Source organism: Hydra viridissima, unplaced genomic scaffold (genome assembly GCF_058129835.1).
Source record: "Hydra viridissima isolate aposymbiotic clone 2 unplaced genomic scaffold, HvirCarnegie_v1 scaffold_119, whole genome shotgun sequence".
In the NCBI taxonomy this organism is placed as follows: domain Eukaryota; kingdom Metazoa; phylum Cnidaria; class Hydrozoa; order Anthoathecata; family Hydridae; genus Hydra; species Hydra viridissima.
Window position 1 is genome coordinate 1 of NW_028324385.1, and position 17,825 is coordinate 17,825.

The window sequence follows — 17,825 nt, forward strand, 5'->3', positions numbered from 1 at the left end:
ACCGGAACAACAAAAGGATGATTCGTCCAAGGCTAGATGAAGACGATGCGTTCAATACATTTTAAAAGAATTTTAATTACCCTTGTAAATTTTTATCAGCATCAAATAAAATTCTCTTTAATCTTAGTATTTTTTTTTTTTTTTTTTTTATGATTATTTTTTTATGATTTAAAATGGATGTTGCGACATTTCGGCTTTTTTTAAAAATATCTTTTAAATTAAACTTTCGGTTTTATCACTGAAATCGCTCGAGAGTTTTTTCTGTCCCATTATCGGTTATGAATCTCTTAGAGCCTAAAAAAGGTCTTTTCTGTTACAATCGCCGAAAAACCATTTAAATCGAAAAACATAGCCGATAGACGGTTGTCTGCTAATTAAAGTAATTACTAATGGGTAATTAAATTGCACGACATTTCTGTCATTCTGATAATCTATGTTACATAACAAGGGCAATTTTGTCATTTAACTAAACATTCAACCTAAAAAACTCAGATCACTTTGTGATGCCTTTTAAATGAGCATTATTTGGCTTTTTTTAAACTATTGGACTTAAAAACTCTCTTTTTATAGATTATATCATGTTGGTATTTTGTATTTACTGTTCATTTATTTGATGTTATACTGCGTGATAGAGTGGTAATGTAAAATGTTACCGGTTGTTAGGGTGGTAATACTGTTAATGTTTTTTTTAACTCAGTGTTGTTCCCTTTTTGCAGCTGTTATAAACAGATTGATTAAACTATGGCGAGTAAATTTGAGAGCCGTAAATAAATACAGACACATTAGACACATAAAATAAATATCAATAATTTGATTAAAAGCACAAGAAAGTTCTTACTGACCATTATATATTTTAAAACTCAACTAACGAGTTCCACTAAGGAAAAAGAACAACGGAACCACTGAGTTTTGCGAATATTTCGTCATAAATCCACATTGCTTTCATTTTTAGTTTAACAAGGAAATTATGAAGTGTAAATGTATCCTTGCATCCATTTTCGTTAAATGGTTCTTTTTGCGCACAACTTTCGGTGAGTTTTAATCTTTTTTATTATTTCCGTTATTTTCTTTTAACTGTTCCCTTAAATGTTCTTTTAATCTTTAAAATTGAATTTTCCATTTTTGCAACTTTAAGAAGACCTATATCTTTAGGTACCTTTATTTAAAAAGCTTTCTTCATAAAAAATCTTTTCATACTGTTGGAATGAGCAATTGCTTTTACTCAGTAATTGGTCAGCTTTACGTGAACAAAAACTTCAGCAGTTTTTCTGATAGTTTTATTCATGTAAATGTAAGCAATTTACTCAGTAATTGCTCAATTTTACGTGAATAAAAACTTAAAAAAAGTGGTTGAAGTTTTTATTCACGTAAAGCTGACCAATTACTGAGTAAAAGCAATTGCTCATTTTTATTCACCCGGCCTATTATCAAATTACCAATTGACCAAAAGCGAAATAATTACGAACATTGTCAGTGACATAATTATATAGTCAAACCGGTCCCCTTTTAATTAAATTATTATATAAATTCAAATTTTCGTTTGTTTGTTGTTTTTTTTTTTTTTTTATATCTATATAGTTATATTATATAATTTTCAACGCAAAATTTTCAAACACAAAGGGTTTCATTATCATACAGTCCGCGTGAAGAACATCATTTTATAGAATTGTAGTTATTCTAAATTCTAGGTTGAAGAAAACTTTACACACAGCATACAGACCTCATTGACTTTTTTTGGGCGGAGGGAGGGGGAAGGAGTGGAACAAACTGGTTTAGGGCCAGCACTGATTGCGAACAAAATTTTTCACAATTTTGTTGGAACTTACAAAAAATTTTAAGGAAATTACTTATTCAAACTAGATGACATATTCGACCAGTTTTCCTCCATTCCGATGGCTATTTAAATACTTATTTGAGATTCCTATCGCGTAACAATTCTTTCAAAAAGTAAAATTGACAGAGTCATGAAAATTAAGCATCACTTTGAGACAAGAAGATTAGTTTTGAAGATTCCAGAGTATTAATTTAGTGATTAGTTAAGTCCTAATCAGTCTCTACAGTTGCTTTGTTATTAGCAAGTTCCCTATATGAAATAAAAAACAAATAAAATACATTTTTAGTTATTATGCATGATTCATAGTCAGAAGTTAATAAAAATTTAAAGCTGAGAGCCTGGGGCTGAACCTTTACAAGTACCGTACCGTATTCTACTTAGTTTTGTTTTAAAGTACAGAATTTAACTTCCTAATTCAGACCTTTTGTTAACCTTTTTCACCCACCATCCGGGCACTAGCGTCAATGTACCAACTAAGTTGAATTCGGAAGCCACAAGTTGACGTCCACTTTAAGTCCTATATCATCGATGTTGTTATTTGAAGTTGTTCAAATCAAGATCTTGTTTGAAGGAATTCAAGCTTGAAACGGTTTCACTTCAATGTAGTTTTCGCTATATTTTAAAGCTTGTATAATTCTGTTATGTTTGGAACAAGATAGTGTTGAAATGTGCCGTAGCTTTATTTACACTGGCGCACTTATTTTTGATGATCCTGTCCAACATTTGCGGATATATGCAAATGATACAAAGTTTGTAAACTGAAAACACAGACTTTTGGTTTTACCTAGCCCCAAAGAAAACAATCTAGTGCTATCTAACCATATGACCGAGAGAGTCAATTTACAAATCCTCATCATGAGATTTAATCGCCAACCCTATCTTTCTGCAACACGAACGTAGCATTAGCTGCTATTGATAAAGAGCGAAAATCTTCTCGCCTCCACTTTTCTTCCGCAGCCGTTGGCAGGCGTCTCCCAAAATAGTTAGCCTTTCGACAAATTGTTAAAAATGTCGACAGGAGGCACAAAAAACTCTGCAATAAAAAATGGACAAGTTAGCCACTTACAATAAACTTTCGTAAAAGTAATTTTTCCGCCGAGTGAAAGTGAAATTTCTAATTTTTAACTTTTCTTTTGAATATTAAACTTCTAATTTTTTAATAACTTTATAAAAAAAACAGAGCTTTCTCATTTTGCAACAAATCGGTAAAAATGTGGAGTCGTCCGACTTCGTTGTTGTTAGAGAGTTCATGAGGAACCCATCGAACCAATTTTCAAACCTTTCCGAGCTTTTTAAAACAACGAACAATCGTGAATCAACGAACAATCGTGAAACAATGGTTGACATTGAAATTGTGGGCTGGTTTCGTGTTTTCAGGCTTTTGTCCTCTTCCAAGGCCGCTGAAGAACTTGGTTGTCAAAACCCAATGGTCGTTATCTTCCTTCTTCATCTTCAAGTTCTATTGTATCCATTTTGAACCTTTTAAATCATCTTTCAACTAGTCTTTTGCTCATGTTTCCTTAACAAAAAGTTTGTTGAGATTACAAAACGACTCAACCACCTTCCAACCTTTCTCAAAGTTATTCAACACAATAAATAGTAACAATGTAAATGGTAAAATAGTTACATGTTAACAACAAAAACAAATAATAAAGATACTAAACAAAAACGTATTTAAAAAAAAAACAAGCAAATAACTGCTTTGAAATTTATCTACTTTGGTTTTTAAAACTATTTTAAGAACTTTTAAGTCTCACAAACGAGAGCGCTATATATTAAATAATGAAATTTTTTACGCGGCTAAACTGCAGGACTCCATATTTCCTTAATGTACAAAATTTATAGTTTGTTTTACTAGGACTTTCTTACAGCATAGGGCTCTGTTAGGTCACACTGCAGTAAAATACCAAATTTTTCTATGAAAAAAAGGCGCGAACTAACCCGCAATAATAATGCATCAAACCTATTATATCAGGTTCTCAATTGAATACTCCTATTGAAAGAAAGCCATTGGAATGGTATAAGGTTACCCAAATTTTGCAAAACAAAACATAAATTGCCAAACGTCGAATAAACGCACAAAATTCCAAATACTTTATCGCTTTGCAAACAGTTTGAAATTCTGTTATTTGATCAAATATTAAGTTATTGATCAGCTATAAATATGTATTATATGTAAATGTATTAATATCAATATCTGTCTTGTGAGAATGCTAAACCATGACAGCGCTATTGTTTTAATGATTGAGCACTTAATAAAGTATGTAAGGAATAAATAATGAGTAGACAGATCTCTTTGGAAACAGCTTCTAAAAATGTTCGGTACTAATGTAAGTAATGCCATATTAATTGTTGAATTAAATATCTTGGATAAAGTTTCTGATTTTGTTAAAAGAATTTTTTTTTTTGTTTTCATTTTTTTTTTTTAAATTGTTTTCTAGGCTTGATTGGTGAAGTATTCAATGTAACAACCCTTCCAGTCAAATACTTTGAAACGACTTCAATTAAAATATCTTGGTCACCTCCACAACTTACAAAAGATCAAAATCTGCCTATCTGCCAGTACCTTATTTCTTATTGTGAATTGAATAAACTTAAAACATGTGTAAATACTACATTGTTTTCAGAGCTCTCTGTAACTCTTACAAATTTGAAGGCTGCCAACCTTTACCAGTACACAATTTATGTTTTCGATTCTCATATGAATTTGGTGCAACATATTACAAATATATTTAAAACATCAGAAATAGGTGAGTTGAAGCATAAAAGAATTTAGACTACAAAGTTAAAATTCATTTATGCATCATGTGCAATGTGTAAACAGTATTAGTTTTGGAAAATAATTATTTTTCTTACAATATAACAATTTGAATTTTCTTTTTCATCAACTTAAAGTTAAATAAAATTTAGATATTACTCAAATCATTCATTTTTCAGGTTTTTAACAGTAACCAATCTAATCACCAGGTTTTTAACAGTACTCAATCTTAGCTCAATTTTGTACCCCATTATTTTTGAAAGTGAAATAATTGAATTTTTTTTTTCATTTAGAATAAATTTGTGTAACTGGTGTAAGAACTGACTTAAATAAGCTTAACTTAAAAAATGACTTTAATAAAAATAACAGTAATATCTAGTTAAATTTTTCTTACCATTACATTATAAAACCATTATTTGTTATAAATTTTTATCAATATTTTTATTTAAAAGAGCTGGATAATCCAATCTGTTAAAGTAATTGCAATCTCATGGGAAAGTCAATCTCAACAATATGGTTAAGATTGACTGTCTAATGTTAGTAAATATAGCAAAAATTTACACATTGGTTTTGTTTGTACACACCATACTTCTGTAAAATCTATTATTTTAGCAACATGCACAGAAGATTACTTTTCATGTGTTGTCATTCCTCAGTGTGTTTTTAAAAATCGAACTTGCAATTTGCTTCAGGATTGCTCAGATAATTCTGATGAAAAAATTGAGGCTGGTTGTGGTGAGCATAGTTATTGAGTAATTTTTATGCTTTATTCTTTGTATAATATATTCTTTAAAAGTATACCTTTGGTTCTGATTTCTATCATTTCTATATTACATATGAGGTTAAGAATAAAAAATTTGGCAGGATTTTTACTCTTTAATAGTTTTAAAATTGTTTATTACTTAGCAATTGGAATTATGAAATAATTATTTCAAATTTATAAAAAATATTTTTCAAAATATATTAATATTTTAACTATTACGATAAATTATCAAGGAAGAATGTGTTTTTAAAAATTTATTTTAATAGTTAGTTTATTAAAAGAATGGACCATTAATCATAATATGGCTAATTATATACAAACACAAAAATTATTTAGTAGCATATGTATATAGATTTAGTAGGACAGTCCACAAAGTACCCTAAATGTTTACTTATTGTTCTTTATATTCTCTTATCATAGTAATTGAAAGAAATACAGCAAAGTTGAAGCAAATGTTCCATAGAGAAAAAGTATTCTTAAGGAAACTTATTTAAAATTAAAAAAGGAATAAAACTACTTTTAAGACAGAATTAAATAACTGTTACCATGACTATCATTAAAGATTCAGATGACTATTTGCTTACTATCAGTACAGTGTAAAAGGCTTCTACAGCTGAAACAGATAAAATGTTGGCAAATATATATATATATATATATATATATATATATATATATATATATATATATATATATATATATATATATATATATATATATATATAAATTTCACGGCGACATAATAACTTGATTAAATTTATTTTCCAACTATTTAAGAATACTATTAAGAAAAAAATTTATTAAAAAAATCATTTTATCATTCTATAACATACTTTTAAAGTTATATGAGCATTTTTTGATGTTTATATATAGTCATGTTGTGAAGCGTTGAAAAAAGTTTCAGTATTGTTTTTTTAAATAACTTTTACTTCTAAGTTTGACTAAAAGGCAAAATTAAACATTATGCATAATATTTTTTATAAAAATGAACTCTAACTAGGTCTATAAGAAGAGCATATTAATGAAAACAAGACGTTACAACCGTCACAAAATAAAGTTGGAAAGTTTTTTCTATGCTTCGTATCAAACTAGAACCATGGTAAAAGTAAAGATACTTATACATATTATATCATCATTTAAAAAAAAAAACATTAAAGTGTTTTAGATTACCATTTCAGCATGTTACTAATTACTTTACGACCATCACGACATGTTTGTTTTCCCATCGTGGCTTCTTGACTTAAAAAAAAATTAACCATAAACAATTTAATTCATTTCAAACGATTTATATCATTTAAACCAAGCTATAATATAAACCAGTTTTGTTTATTGTTTAATTTGCAGTTTGTTTATTCATCTTACTACTAAACTTGTTAAAGTTTTTTTTGAAACTATGAGTAACTAATAAAACTATAATAGTAAACTATTGAGAGTTTCTTTTCCTGAAAACAGAGACATGAATACCTTAATCACCTATAGTTGGTGGATTAAAGAAGATCAGCGCTGTGTACTCAGTCAACATAAAAAAAAAACATAAAAAGGTATTTTTAAAGATTTCCGCGACAATTTACTAGAGTTTACTGAGCATCATCTCACTAAAAAGCACCAGTCTGAGCAATATTGCAGTCAAAAAGAAAATCTCGAACCAGACCAAATTTTGATACACTTTGATTATTCACAAAACTATACATGTGGTTATCAGGATGCTGTTCAAGCTGCTTATTGGTTGCAGTCAACTATTACCTTGCTTACAGTTCTTATCTTTTGTTACCAATTAGAGCCAAAATCAGTTGTAACAATATGTAAAACTACTACATATTTAAGTGAAATATTTAACCTCTATGGCATTGATTATATAAAAAAAAGTTATATTATGGAGTGATGGTCCATGCACTCAATTCAAAAATAGATACATGGCCAAATTCATACAACATTTGTCTGTGAAATATCATTTTCAAAGTATAGAATGAAACTTTTTTGCTACTTCTCACCGTAAAGAAACAGTTGATGGAGTAGGAGGGTCATTAATGCGATTTGTTTGGAACAGCATAAAATCTCGTGAAGTGGTCATCTTAAACGCTAAAGACTTTCTCTTAGCATCAAATGGGTGCAAAACTTATGTTAGACTTATCAACACAGATGATATTAATCTAAAATGGGCCTTAATAGGTGATAAAATAGAAGAAGTGAAAGCTGTTACAAATATTACCAAAATGCATTTCTGGTAAGTAAAAAATGAAAAGTTTTTGGTTTCTAAATTCTCTAATATTTTATAATTGGGTTGCGGAACAATTTTAAAATTTATATATTAGTAAAAAAAATTTACTATTCTAAGATATTTTTTTAAAATCAAAACATTTGTGAGACATATGAAAGTACATACTTCTAGATATTGAGTTGTATTAAATAGAGCTAAGAAAACAAAAAAAACAGGGAGCATAAATAGCATTAAGCGTTTGTTGCCTACTCCAAATAAAACGATCCCAGTATTGAAGAAACATCATGGATAACTTTGATAATGTTATAAAATTCATATTTTTTAACATAATTTAATAGGTTTTTATAATCATTCATCTTTTATTGTCATTCATTGCATTATTTGCTGTTTTTTATTTTTGGCTCTTTTGTTACGACCATCACGACATAAAACTTAATAGAATTTTCAGAAAACTTTAAGCAAAAACTATGAAACTCACGATATTGTAAGTTCAATGTGGAGTTAAAGAACAGAGCAAAGGATTTTTTTTTTCACTGTGTAGATGGCTGCATAAAGATTGACAAAGTTTGTTTGTTTAGATTTGTCAAAAAGTAAGCGTTATGACCGTCATGCTACATTAAGTTGATTTTTCAAATAAGTTTAACACTTGAATGATTTAACTTTTGCATACTAAATTATACAATAGTATTTAAGATTTCTAGAAATTTTCATGTAAATAGCATTCTTGGTTAATTTTTAATCGCTAAAAGAGCATTAAATGTTATGACTGTCACTTGCGTGGAATTGCCCTTATATATATATGTATATATATATGTATATATATATATGTATATATATATATATATATGTATATATATATATATATATATATATATATATATATATATATATATATATATATATATATATATATATATATATATATATATTTAATTCTCTCTTGAGACCATGTTCATAAAATTATGCTTGTTAAGGGCTTCAATTAAGCAATAGGTTCAGAGAATGCAACTTCTCCATCTATATCATCAAGATCATGGTTGTTATCACTTACTGTTCAAAATATTTTGGTTTTGTAGTCAGTACAAGACATTTGTCTATTTTATAAAATGCTTATAATTTACATGCAGTGCTAAGTAAACTTCCAAATTATTTTAGACCTTTAAAAACTCTCCAAAAGCTTTTAGAAAATTCCAGAAGTTTCCAATGATCTTTCAGAATTTTTTGAAAATGTCCCACAATCCCTAAATGGCTATATAAGTATTGGTATTTTAAACCAAAATTTCAGTGTTTTATTGCTGAGCAGGGATATAGTGAATAGTAGGTGCATAAGACTATCAAATTAAATGTCATCAAGGTTGCACTCAACAAATGTATTTTGCTACTTCTGAGGATAATTTATCAAGAAAAGATTGAACAAGTATTCCTTGAAGGCATGTGATGATATGTAAGGATTAGAAATATATTTTAAGATGTCTTTCAGGGATCAAGGTAAGCCCCTGGCACTTCATTTTTACATATGAAATTTCCATAGGAACTCCTAAAAAGAAGTTGATCAACACAATTACTGCTCATTTAGAAGCCAATCTTTTGTTTTATATAATTTTGTTAGAATCAAGAAAATGTTCACAATTTACATAGCTTTAGGAAAGAATCTTTATACTCTACTAAAGTATTACACAATATTAACTAGTGTGAATTGTTTTGTTTCTTTATATAATTCTATCTGCAATGTGTCTCTCCCTATCACTCACTCTGTGCAACTGAAGGTGGAACATTAAAATAATGATGAGTGTCTTTGTAACTAAAACTGTAAGGTTATTGGGAAGAGAATAAGGTTATTGATAAGTCATTTCTGATAGGCTTCAGACAGGCAATTAAGAAGTTTCCTTTACCTTTAGAAGAGTTGAGATGTTAAGGTACATTATCATACAAAGGACAGCCCAAAGATTAAATTTTTTACAGGGAAGGACATCAAATGAAAACCACCTCAAAATGTGTTAATGTCAAAAGTTCTTCCACATAGTTCTTCAGACTATGCTTTTGAAACCAAAGTTTTTTTGTAAATGTTTCTGTTTTTCTATGATTTTTAAAGATAAGTATTTAAAATGTAATGTTTTGATGAAAAGACATTTTAAAGTATTTTTGTAAAAAGTTCAATGTTAAACTTGACTCTTTAGTTTCTCATTTATTTATTTGTAGCTGTTCCTGTGAGCATTCCAACAAATTTGCATGTAAAATTTGCAACTCTCTACAGTATTACACTTGAGTGGAATGCTATTAATGATGCTCCAAAAGACCGTTTAACAAATTACCAATGTCAGTTGATAGAATCTCAATTATCTCAATATGTTGAACAAAGTTTTGGTCAAAATGGAGCAAAAAGTGCTGATTTTTCAGGACTTATTCCAAACACTACCTATACATTTCGAGTAAGAGCTATTAATCCTAGTGGTTCTGGACCATGGTCAAATGATGTTATTGCTTACACAAGTAAAGATAAATTTAAAAAAAAATTAGCATAATCTAAAGTGACTCTTTATGAACATAATGACTATTTTATCTAGAACATTTATGTAACTAAATTGTAATTTATAAGTGTAATTCGGATGAGCAGCAATCCGACTGTGACATTAGATTAGTAGAACAGTAGAATTTTTTAGAAGATTTTGCTATTCTACTGAAATCAAAGTGTTGGAATACTGTTTTTGAAACTTTAGTTTTTAGAACAGCATTCAAAAGTTTACTCATACTGAAGGCTCTTGCTATGCTAATACTCTGTTTCCCAAGTCTCTGACAAACTTGTTGTTATTGTTGTTTGTTTTTTTAGCTGCTTGTAATTCTCAAACACAGTTCACATGTGTTCAAGATAAAAGATGTGTGCTTATAGAGAAAATGTGTGATGGTAGTTTTGATTGTGCTGATCAATCTGATGAAACTGCTGCTGCAATGTGCAGTATGATTTTTAATTTAATTTTACTTAAATATATCTATTACATAAAAATTATATTGGTTAAAAAGCAGTTGTTGATAGATGTATATACTTTTTCTTATATCATATTTTTTTGATTTTCAAGTATTTATCATTAAGAACTGATGATATGCCCTGCTTTACCAACTACAACAGCTACATTTGCATGGATAACACATGTCGATGATAAAAGTCTTGTAGTAGCTGTAAATGTTCTTAATGATCTTCCTCAAAGAATCATTTGCTACATCATGGAAAATTTTAACACAATCCCCATGATTGGAAAATGCTGTTTCATTTTTTCAAATGCATCTTCTTTGAATGCATCTTCTTTAAATATATCTTCTTTAAATACACCTACTTTGAATTTTATATTTAATGGTTTTATTATAAAACAAACAATATTCCTTCAGAGCACAAGCTCACAATTCAGCAGGACCTGGTCCTTGGTCATAAATTTATGTTAAAAAAAAAAGCATATAACATATAATATATTTAATAGTATTGTTATATGGTAACTACTATTATTATAATTATTAGTAGTAATATTAGAAATTAACTAATATTTTGCATTTAACAATAACTACAATTAGAAGTTATTCTAATTGTTGTTATAGTTAAGTACAAAATATTAGTTCATATATTTATTACAGAATGTTTTTTTACTCTTAATTTTAGTACACATTGGTGTGGTTAGAAGCATGACTGCTGTGCCAGTTCTCTATTTTGAAAGCTCGTCTGTCAAATTCAGTTGGAAAGCTCCGATCAATGACAACGGGGATAATGTATTGGATTTCAAGTACCTGGTTACATATTGTGAACTTAATTTACCACAAACTTGTAAAAATACAACCTTAACTAGAGATCTTTTTGCTGTTGTTGAAAATTTGTTACCCAACACCTCATATATGTACACCATCACTCCTTTTGATTCCAAGATGATTTCTGGTGATGCTAATAATGACACTTTTAAGACTCTTCTAAAAAGTAAGAGATTTACTTTTATTATTTATACAATATTTTTCCTACATTGGTTAGAGAAAACTTTACAATCTAATGAGATTTAAGAAGAGGATGCAAAATGATGTAATTTTTGTATGTCTTGTTACTTGTTTAGATACATGCAATTCTGATCTTTACTTTACTTGTGTTAAAGACAAAGGGTGTGTGTTAAAAGCTAGTTTGTGTGATGGTGTATTTGATTGTGAAGATGAATCAGATGAAACTAGTTCTGCTATGTGCTGTAAGTTAACCAATCAATCTGTTAAATTGGTTTGAAACTAAGAGCCAATATGTTAGAAACTTTATGCTTATTGATTTAGCTCTTCCTGTTTCCAAGCCTTCCATTGGAACATTTGTTGAAGAGACTCCTTTGGTATTAAAAGTTACTTGGAATCTCATTGAGTCACCAAAAGAGCGCATACAGAGTTATGAAGTTGAAATTGTTGGCTTTAGCAGCCAAGCTATTAATGTTTCTCAGCTTGCTCCATCAACCAAAAGTCTTAATGCAACATTCATTGGTGTTAGTCCTAACCAAATGTTTTTTGTCAGAGTAAGAGCTATTAACCCGTCAGGATTTGGGCCATGGTCAGACTCTTTGAATATTACAACAGTTAGAGTTGGTGAGTTTTTTTTTTTTTTTTGCAGATGAAAGATAATTCGTCGTTATTTTTCCTTGGATTGTTTTATACTGTAAAAGTATCAACAAGTTTTTTGTGAGCCAAAATACAAAATTTTGTTAACAAGAAAAATGTTTAGTTAGTATGAAAAAAATGCTGCAAGAAGTTGTTTACTGATGCTGTTGATATTTATTGTATGTTACATGAAAACAATGTTAATTTGAATAATAATTGGTATTTATTGTCTGTTACATGACCTCAATGTGAATTTACAAATGAGCTGTAAAATTGCTTCGAATTCTCCTTTAGATGTGGAGTTAATTGGTCCAGTGCAAGAATACAGTGCAAAGCCGGTGGAGTATATGGAGTCGACCAGCTTCATGGTGTTTTGGAAACCACCTTTGAACCTTGGGAGGAACAAAGCGGTATACTATCGTGTGCTCCTTTGCAGCTTGAACATTCCGTGTGAAAACCTTTCTTCGAGAACAACGAACGCTAATATTAGCTTTAGTGGGCTGACGCCCAATTTTTTGTATCAGTACACCATTTTCGTATACAACGAAAACGATGAAACAAACGCTTCTCTGGCTTCCTCTTCTGCATTCAAAACATTGCAAAAAGGTATTTGTTTGTAACTGCACGTCGTCAGACATCGTTTGATTTGCATAAAGTGTAAGCTCATCGTTTCGAAATTCTTTTTAGACTCCTGTCCCCCTCAATATTTTGCCTGCACTTCTTCTCCTGGGTGTGTCCTGTTAAGTCTTTGCTGCAACAACATTGTAGATTGTGTGGACGGTAGCGACGAGAAAATCGACGCCAACTGCAGTGAGGAAACCTTCTACTTTACGTTTTGCGCTGAAATGTTTTTAAAATGTTATATTTTTACGTGTCAAGTACAGCGCAGAATGTCGCAACAAACCCGCGTGTCACCGATTTTAATGCCAACTCACATTGGCTCAAAGAATTTGTAGAAAAGTTTAAAGAGGCATTAGGTTTTTATATTTTATTATATTATTTTTTTATATAGGTCTTCCTTCTGAAATAACTGGCTTCAAAATGAGTGAGAAAAACGATAGTTCTGTTACAGTTCAGTTTGACGCAATCATTCAACCGCAAGAAAGAGTCTTGTCGTACGAAGTGGAGAATCTAGTTAACAATGACGTTAAAACTGTCTACCAAGAGTTGAAAGCGTATTATCCACCCATTCTTGTTTCGTTCAACAACTTAAGTTCTGCGACATTTTATTCTTTCCGAGTGCGTTCAAGGAATCTTTCTGGATACAGTAAATGGTCCATCCTATTGAACTTGACGACCACAGGATGTAAGTATAGAATCATATCGGATGTAATCGTTTGCGTGAAGCATCTTAACAAAACGAAACGTAACGAAATTTACTATTTTTACGAAAAATGCGGAAGTTTTTGACAGGACTTTTCTCATATTTTGAGAGCGTAGAATTTTGTTATTGAGTGCGATGATTACATGCGCAATTGTTTGTTTAGCGTGGAGACGTGTGAAGGTGGAGATTCCTTATATAAATAGCGCGGTTGATGGTGTATAGTCTTTTGAGATTGTGTTTGTTTTGTTTTGTTACTTTAGGGTTTTTGGGTTTTGGGTTGCCCTCAGTCTTGTTTGGGTGCGTGTTTGTATACAGTTCGTGTAACGTTAGACTCTTAGACTTCTAACATTTTTGAGTTACGTAAGGCTGAAAAACAAAATCTTAATTTATTTAATAACAACATAGTTATTCCTCAATCGAAAACTAAATGAAATGATAATATTTTTTAATGGTTCTTCTCGTTTTACTTAATGCTCTCAAATATTTAACTCGGATTTTTTTCTGAATATTTATAAATACAGATATTATATTAAAACAGATAATATGTGATTAATAGTCACTCAAAATTTTCTCTTATCTTTGGACTCATTTGGCTAAAATGTCTTTCTATTTTAAAACTTTTCTCACTTTTTAATTAACTAATCAACTTTTTCTCTTTTCTGAAAAATCTCTTTTTAAAAATTTCAAAAAAAAAACCTCTTACCAATTCTTCCTTAAAAATCTTCAAATAAAAACCTCTTTTTGATTTTCTCTTAAAAGTCTCTCCCGAAATTCTTTTAGATTTTCTCATAAAATCTTCCCCTAAAGTTCTCTCTAAAGATCTCTGCTCATAAAAATCTCGAAAAAGTATCTCTGCTAGATTTTCTCAACCGATCTTTTTATATATATCCGCAGATATTTCCTAAATCAAGGGAGAATCAAAGAAAAATCAAGGGTAGGTTTTTGTGTATAATATGATACACTTTTTTTTTTCTCGTCATTTTCTCTTATCGATTTGAACACTTTTTACTTTTATACAAACTCTCGCATTCTCGAACATTTAATAAAATGCAACTTGTTTTTAACAAGCATGTATACAAATTATATATAACTTACACTATTGTTGATTCTTCCTTTTTTTATTCATATTACGGAATAAGAGAAGTGTTTATTTTTAACTGTTTCGTTTTGCTCCGCCAACCGACAAAAATATTTTGTAAGCACTTTTCGAATTCGTTCTATTTGTCATATATTAAGTTTCAAGATTTAAAAAAATCTTTTATATCTTGTCAGCGAATATTTTTTTCTCATTTTTTTTAGGTGCAGCTACAATATATGCAATAAGTGTGGCAATACCTGTACAAAACATTACAAGTGCATCAAACTTTACGATGCAACACGAAAATTTAACCTTTAGTTATTTTGGTAGTTTTGATAATATGAAGTCTGGATGGAATTCAGCTCAGAAAGCGGGTCTAAGTTTTGGATTCTTTGTAATAGCTAGTCTTGTAGGAGTTGGAGGTACTTTGCTTTACAGAAGATCACTGTCTTCTAAAAAAGGAGTCGTAAATAACGAAGACGGTGATATTATTGAGTTGTCTTAGTGAAACTTGTGTCAAATGTACGTTTGAGAAAATTATTTATTAAAGAAATAGCATTTCTTTTCTTTTCTTTTTTTTTTTTTTTTTTCTAAATTATCCTTAAAAGGAACTTTTTATTGTCTACTATGTAAGTAGTATTTAATTTTTACTATGTAAGTAGTATTTAATTTGCAAAGATTCGATAAAAGTTTTAGAAACGTGCTCTATGGTTCCATAATGTTATAGTGGCCTTATGAAAGAAAAGGAATTGTTTAAATTAAGGTAATAGGTTATTAGTCGTGTGAAAAGCTTAGTAAGTTTATCATAAACTTGTAAAATTGACCGAGTTTAATACAAAACTTTATGATAGGAACAAAAATATGACTGAAAAATGCTCAACATATTACGAGTGACAATTTAATCTTCAGGTTTAAACTAACTTAGCTTACCGGCGAAAGTCAGTGGTATTGATACACTAATATGTAAAATGGATTCAATAATTAAACCTCCATATTTAAGTGTCGCTACACTTTTCAAGCAATGACTTCATACATGTTTTATTATATCTAAACGGGTACTCAATACCATCTTTGTCGGAAGCTTAACAATATGCAAAATGAAAATAAATCCGATAATTAAAAACTACTTATTTTATATCAAGTTAATGAATTTTTAAAAATGTGAGTCAAAAAATCATTTATGTTTTCGGAAAACAAAAATTGTTTTAAAGAGTTTATTACCGTACTCCAAACTGGATTCATACATTTTGTTTCAATTGGTTTCATTTTCCTACTCCGGTATCAAAGGTATGTCCGTAAAGAAAACTGGCGGGAAAAGAAATGACCAGAGTGACTGCATTTATTCGATGTTCAGATTATCATTCATAGAAATTACCAGAGTGACTGCATTTATTCGATGTTCAGATTATCATTCATAGAAATATTTAAATATAAAGTTTTTTTTTTTATATACCTAGGTGTATATTTTCACTGTTTAATTTTGAGTAAATTTAACAGTAAAAGTATATATCTTCTGATATAAGTTTAGAAAGTAAAGAATTTCAATAAAAAATTTGTTCAGAAGTACTATTCAAAACTTAATGAATTCCAATTTATTTGGACCCAGCGAGATTAACTCGACTACTATTTAAACTGAGACGAAGGGAATTTTAATTTTTTTTTTTTTTATCGATTATTTTTTTTTTGTTAATGATTTTGTTGTTCGAAAAATAAGATTCTAGCAGTAGTTCAAGATTGTAAAAGAAGGAATGAGTAGGAGTTCGGAAATATGTACTTCATAAAGCGTGTCATAAGATGTGTTTTGATGATGATGCAGGCAATTTTTAATTTCCTGAGAAATCTACGTAGTCATAAATTTTCAATCAGAAGATTTTTTTTGGTAACGATTAATCCAAGCGCCAAAATTGTAATTTTTCAAGTTCAACTAGTAGTTTAAACCCTAGTTGACTATCTTACAGAAAACTTATAAGTCTTGTAGGATGGCAATATTCTTATATTATCCTTTAGGATATCCTAAAGGATTCGTAAGATCGTAAGTAAAAACAGAAAAGTTGTTTTGTTAATGTTAATTCTGTAAAATATACTTTTTTTCACAAATGAAAAAAAAGCGCGTTTCTTAACTTCACTCAGATAATTAAAGGAGAAATTAAGAAACGCGCTTTTTTAACAATTTCGTTATAAAAATTTCATTTTCATTTGTTATAACAAGGTATATCCTGTTTAATCTATAAAAACGTTTACATTTTGTTTGGTACATGTACATGTTTAGTACACGTACTAAAAAAAAACAATGTCTGCTATACTATTTATTTAGTTTTTAATGTGCAAAATTTATTTTACACAGAATGAAATTTTATTTCAATAAGAAAATATTAATTCCAACTTAAACTTACCTATTACGAATCTAAAATTAAATAGCCTACAGCATCCTATGAGAATCCTATTTTGATCCTTCAAGATCTTTTAAAATATTCTTTTAGATCTTACCTTATCCTATAAGAATTCCTTTAAATCCTACAAGATCCTTCAAAAGGATGCTTATAGGTCTTGCAGGGACTTGTGCAACTCAACCCATAGGATTCTTGTAGGATCTATAAGATCAGTCAACTAGGGAAGTCCGTTAGGGTTAGCAGTGTGACCACAAAGAGCATAAAACGTTTTCCAAAAAAATAAATCAGGTTATACTAAATTTTAAGAAAAGTCAAACGAAAGGTAGTAAATAACACTAGAAAATGGTAAAACAGGTTTACTTTACTCTGCTTAAAAGAAAAATTTTGAACATAAAGCTTTAACAGAAGATATAGAGTAAGCTTTATTGCATGATTTAAATCAAATCTATTGTAATGAAGCTGCAGATAAAAAGAAAGCAAAAATCAAAAAATAACTTCGCAAAATAAAAAAATTTTCCATTTTTAAAAAACGTAGATCATATCAGTTTCCTTTCATTTAAATGAACTTATTTTTTAAGAAGCGAAAAAAATATTTTTTAGGTGTATTCTTACACACGCTCAGGTGTCACGAAAACAAGAGCCATTTTTCCTTTTTAACCATGGTGATTCTGTACTCCAACAGCAACATGAGAACAACAATAACATTCTGTCAATTGTGCTAACTAATTCCTTGAAATAAGAGTCATTCAAAAGGAACCAATTAAACCTAAAAAACTATAGCCAATATTTATTGTTAATTAGCTCAATATTAAGGTAAGAAAATTTTTTTATAACATTTATATGATCAACGATATAATCATT

The 17,825-nt window shown here is 29.3% G+C and overlaps 1 protein-coding gene and 1 long non-coding RNA gene across 7 annotated transcripts; one reads left to right on the forward strand and one right to left on the reverse strand.

Moving 5' to 3' along the window:
• Positions 1-930: 930 nt before the first annotated feature.
• On the forward strand, positions 931-15,145 carry LOC149875884 (uncharacterized). 6 transcript variants are annotated; one of them, XM_090076076.1, is made up of 12 exons: positions 931-1,031; positions 4,276-4,584; positions 5,205-5,327; positions 9,770-10,060; positions 10,398-10,523; positions 11,217-11,525; positions 11,656-11,781; positions 11,861-12,160; positions 12,467-12,778; positions 12,860-12,982; positions 13,185-13,478; positions 14,796-15,145. In XM_090076076.1, exons 1-12 carry the CDS (start codon positions 968-970, stop codon positions 15,077-15,079), a joined length of 2,661 nt encoding a protein of 886 aa, XP_089932202.1. In that variant the 5' UTR covers positions 931-967; the 3' UTR covers positions 15,080-15,145. The 6 variants fall into 6 exon arrangements, with proteins under 6 accessions (XP_089932202.1, XP_089932203.1, XP_089932204.1 ...); XM_090076078.1 differs by lacking the exon at positions 931-1,031 and adding an exon at positions 3,601-4,164; XM_090076077.1 differs by lacking the exon at positions 9,770-10,060 and having other exon boundaries at positions 932-1,031.
• On the reverse strand, positions 2,126-17,679 carry LOC149875885 (uncharacterized). The gene is made up of 3 exons (XR_016448989.1): positions 17,577-17,679; positions 6,523-6,591; positions 2,126-3,353 (listed from the first exon to the last, which is right to left on the reverse strand). It is a non-coding gene; the product is annotated as an uncharacterized LOC149875885 (long non-coding RNA).
• Positions 17,680-17,825: the final 146 nt, after the last annotated feature.

Coding starts and splice junctions, on each gene's coding strand:
- LOC149875884 (XM_090076076.1), top strand. CDS start 968: ATGAAGTGTAAATGTATCCTTGCATCCATTTTCGTTAAATGGTTCTTT. Junction 1,032..4,275: donor CTTTTTGCGCACAACTTTCG/GTGAGTTTTAAT, acceptor ATTGTTTTCTAG/GCTTGATTGGTGAAGTATTC. Junction 10,061..10,397: donor TGATGTTATTGCTTACACAA/GTAAAGATAAAT, acceptor TTGTTTTTTTAG/CTGCTTGTAATTCTCAAACA.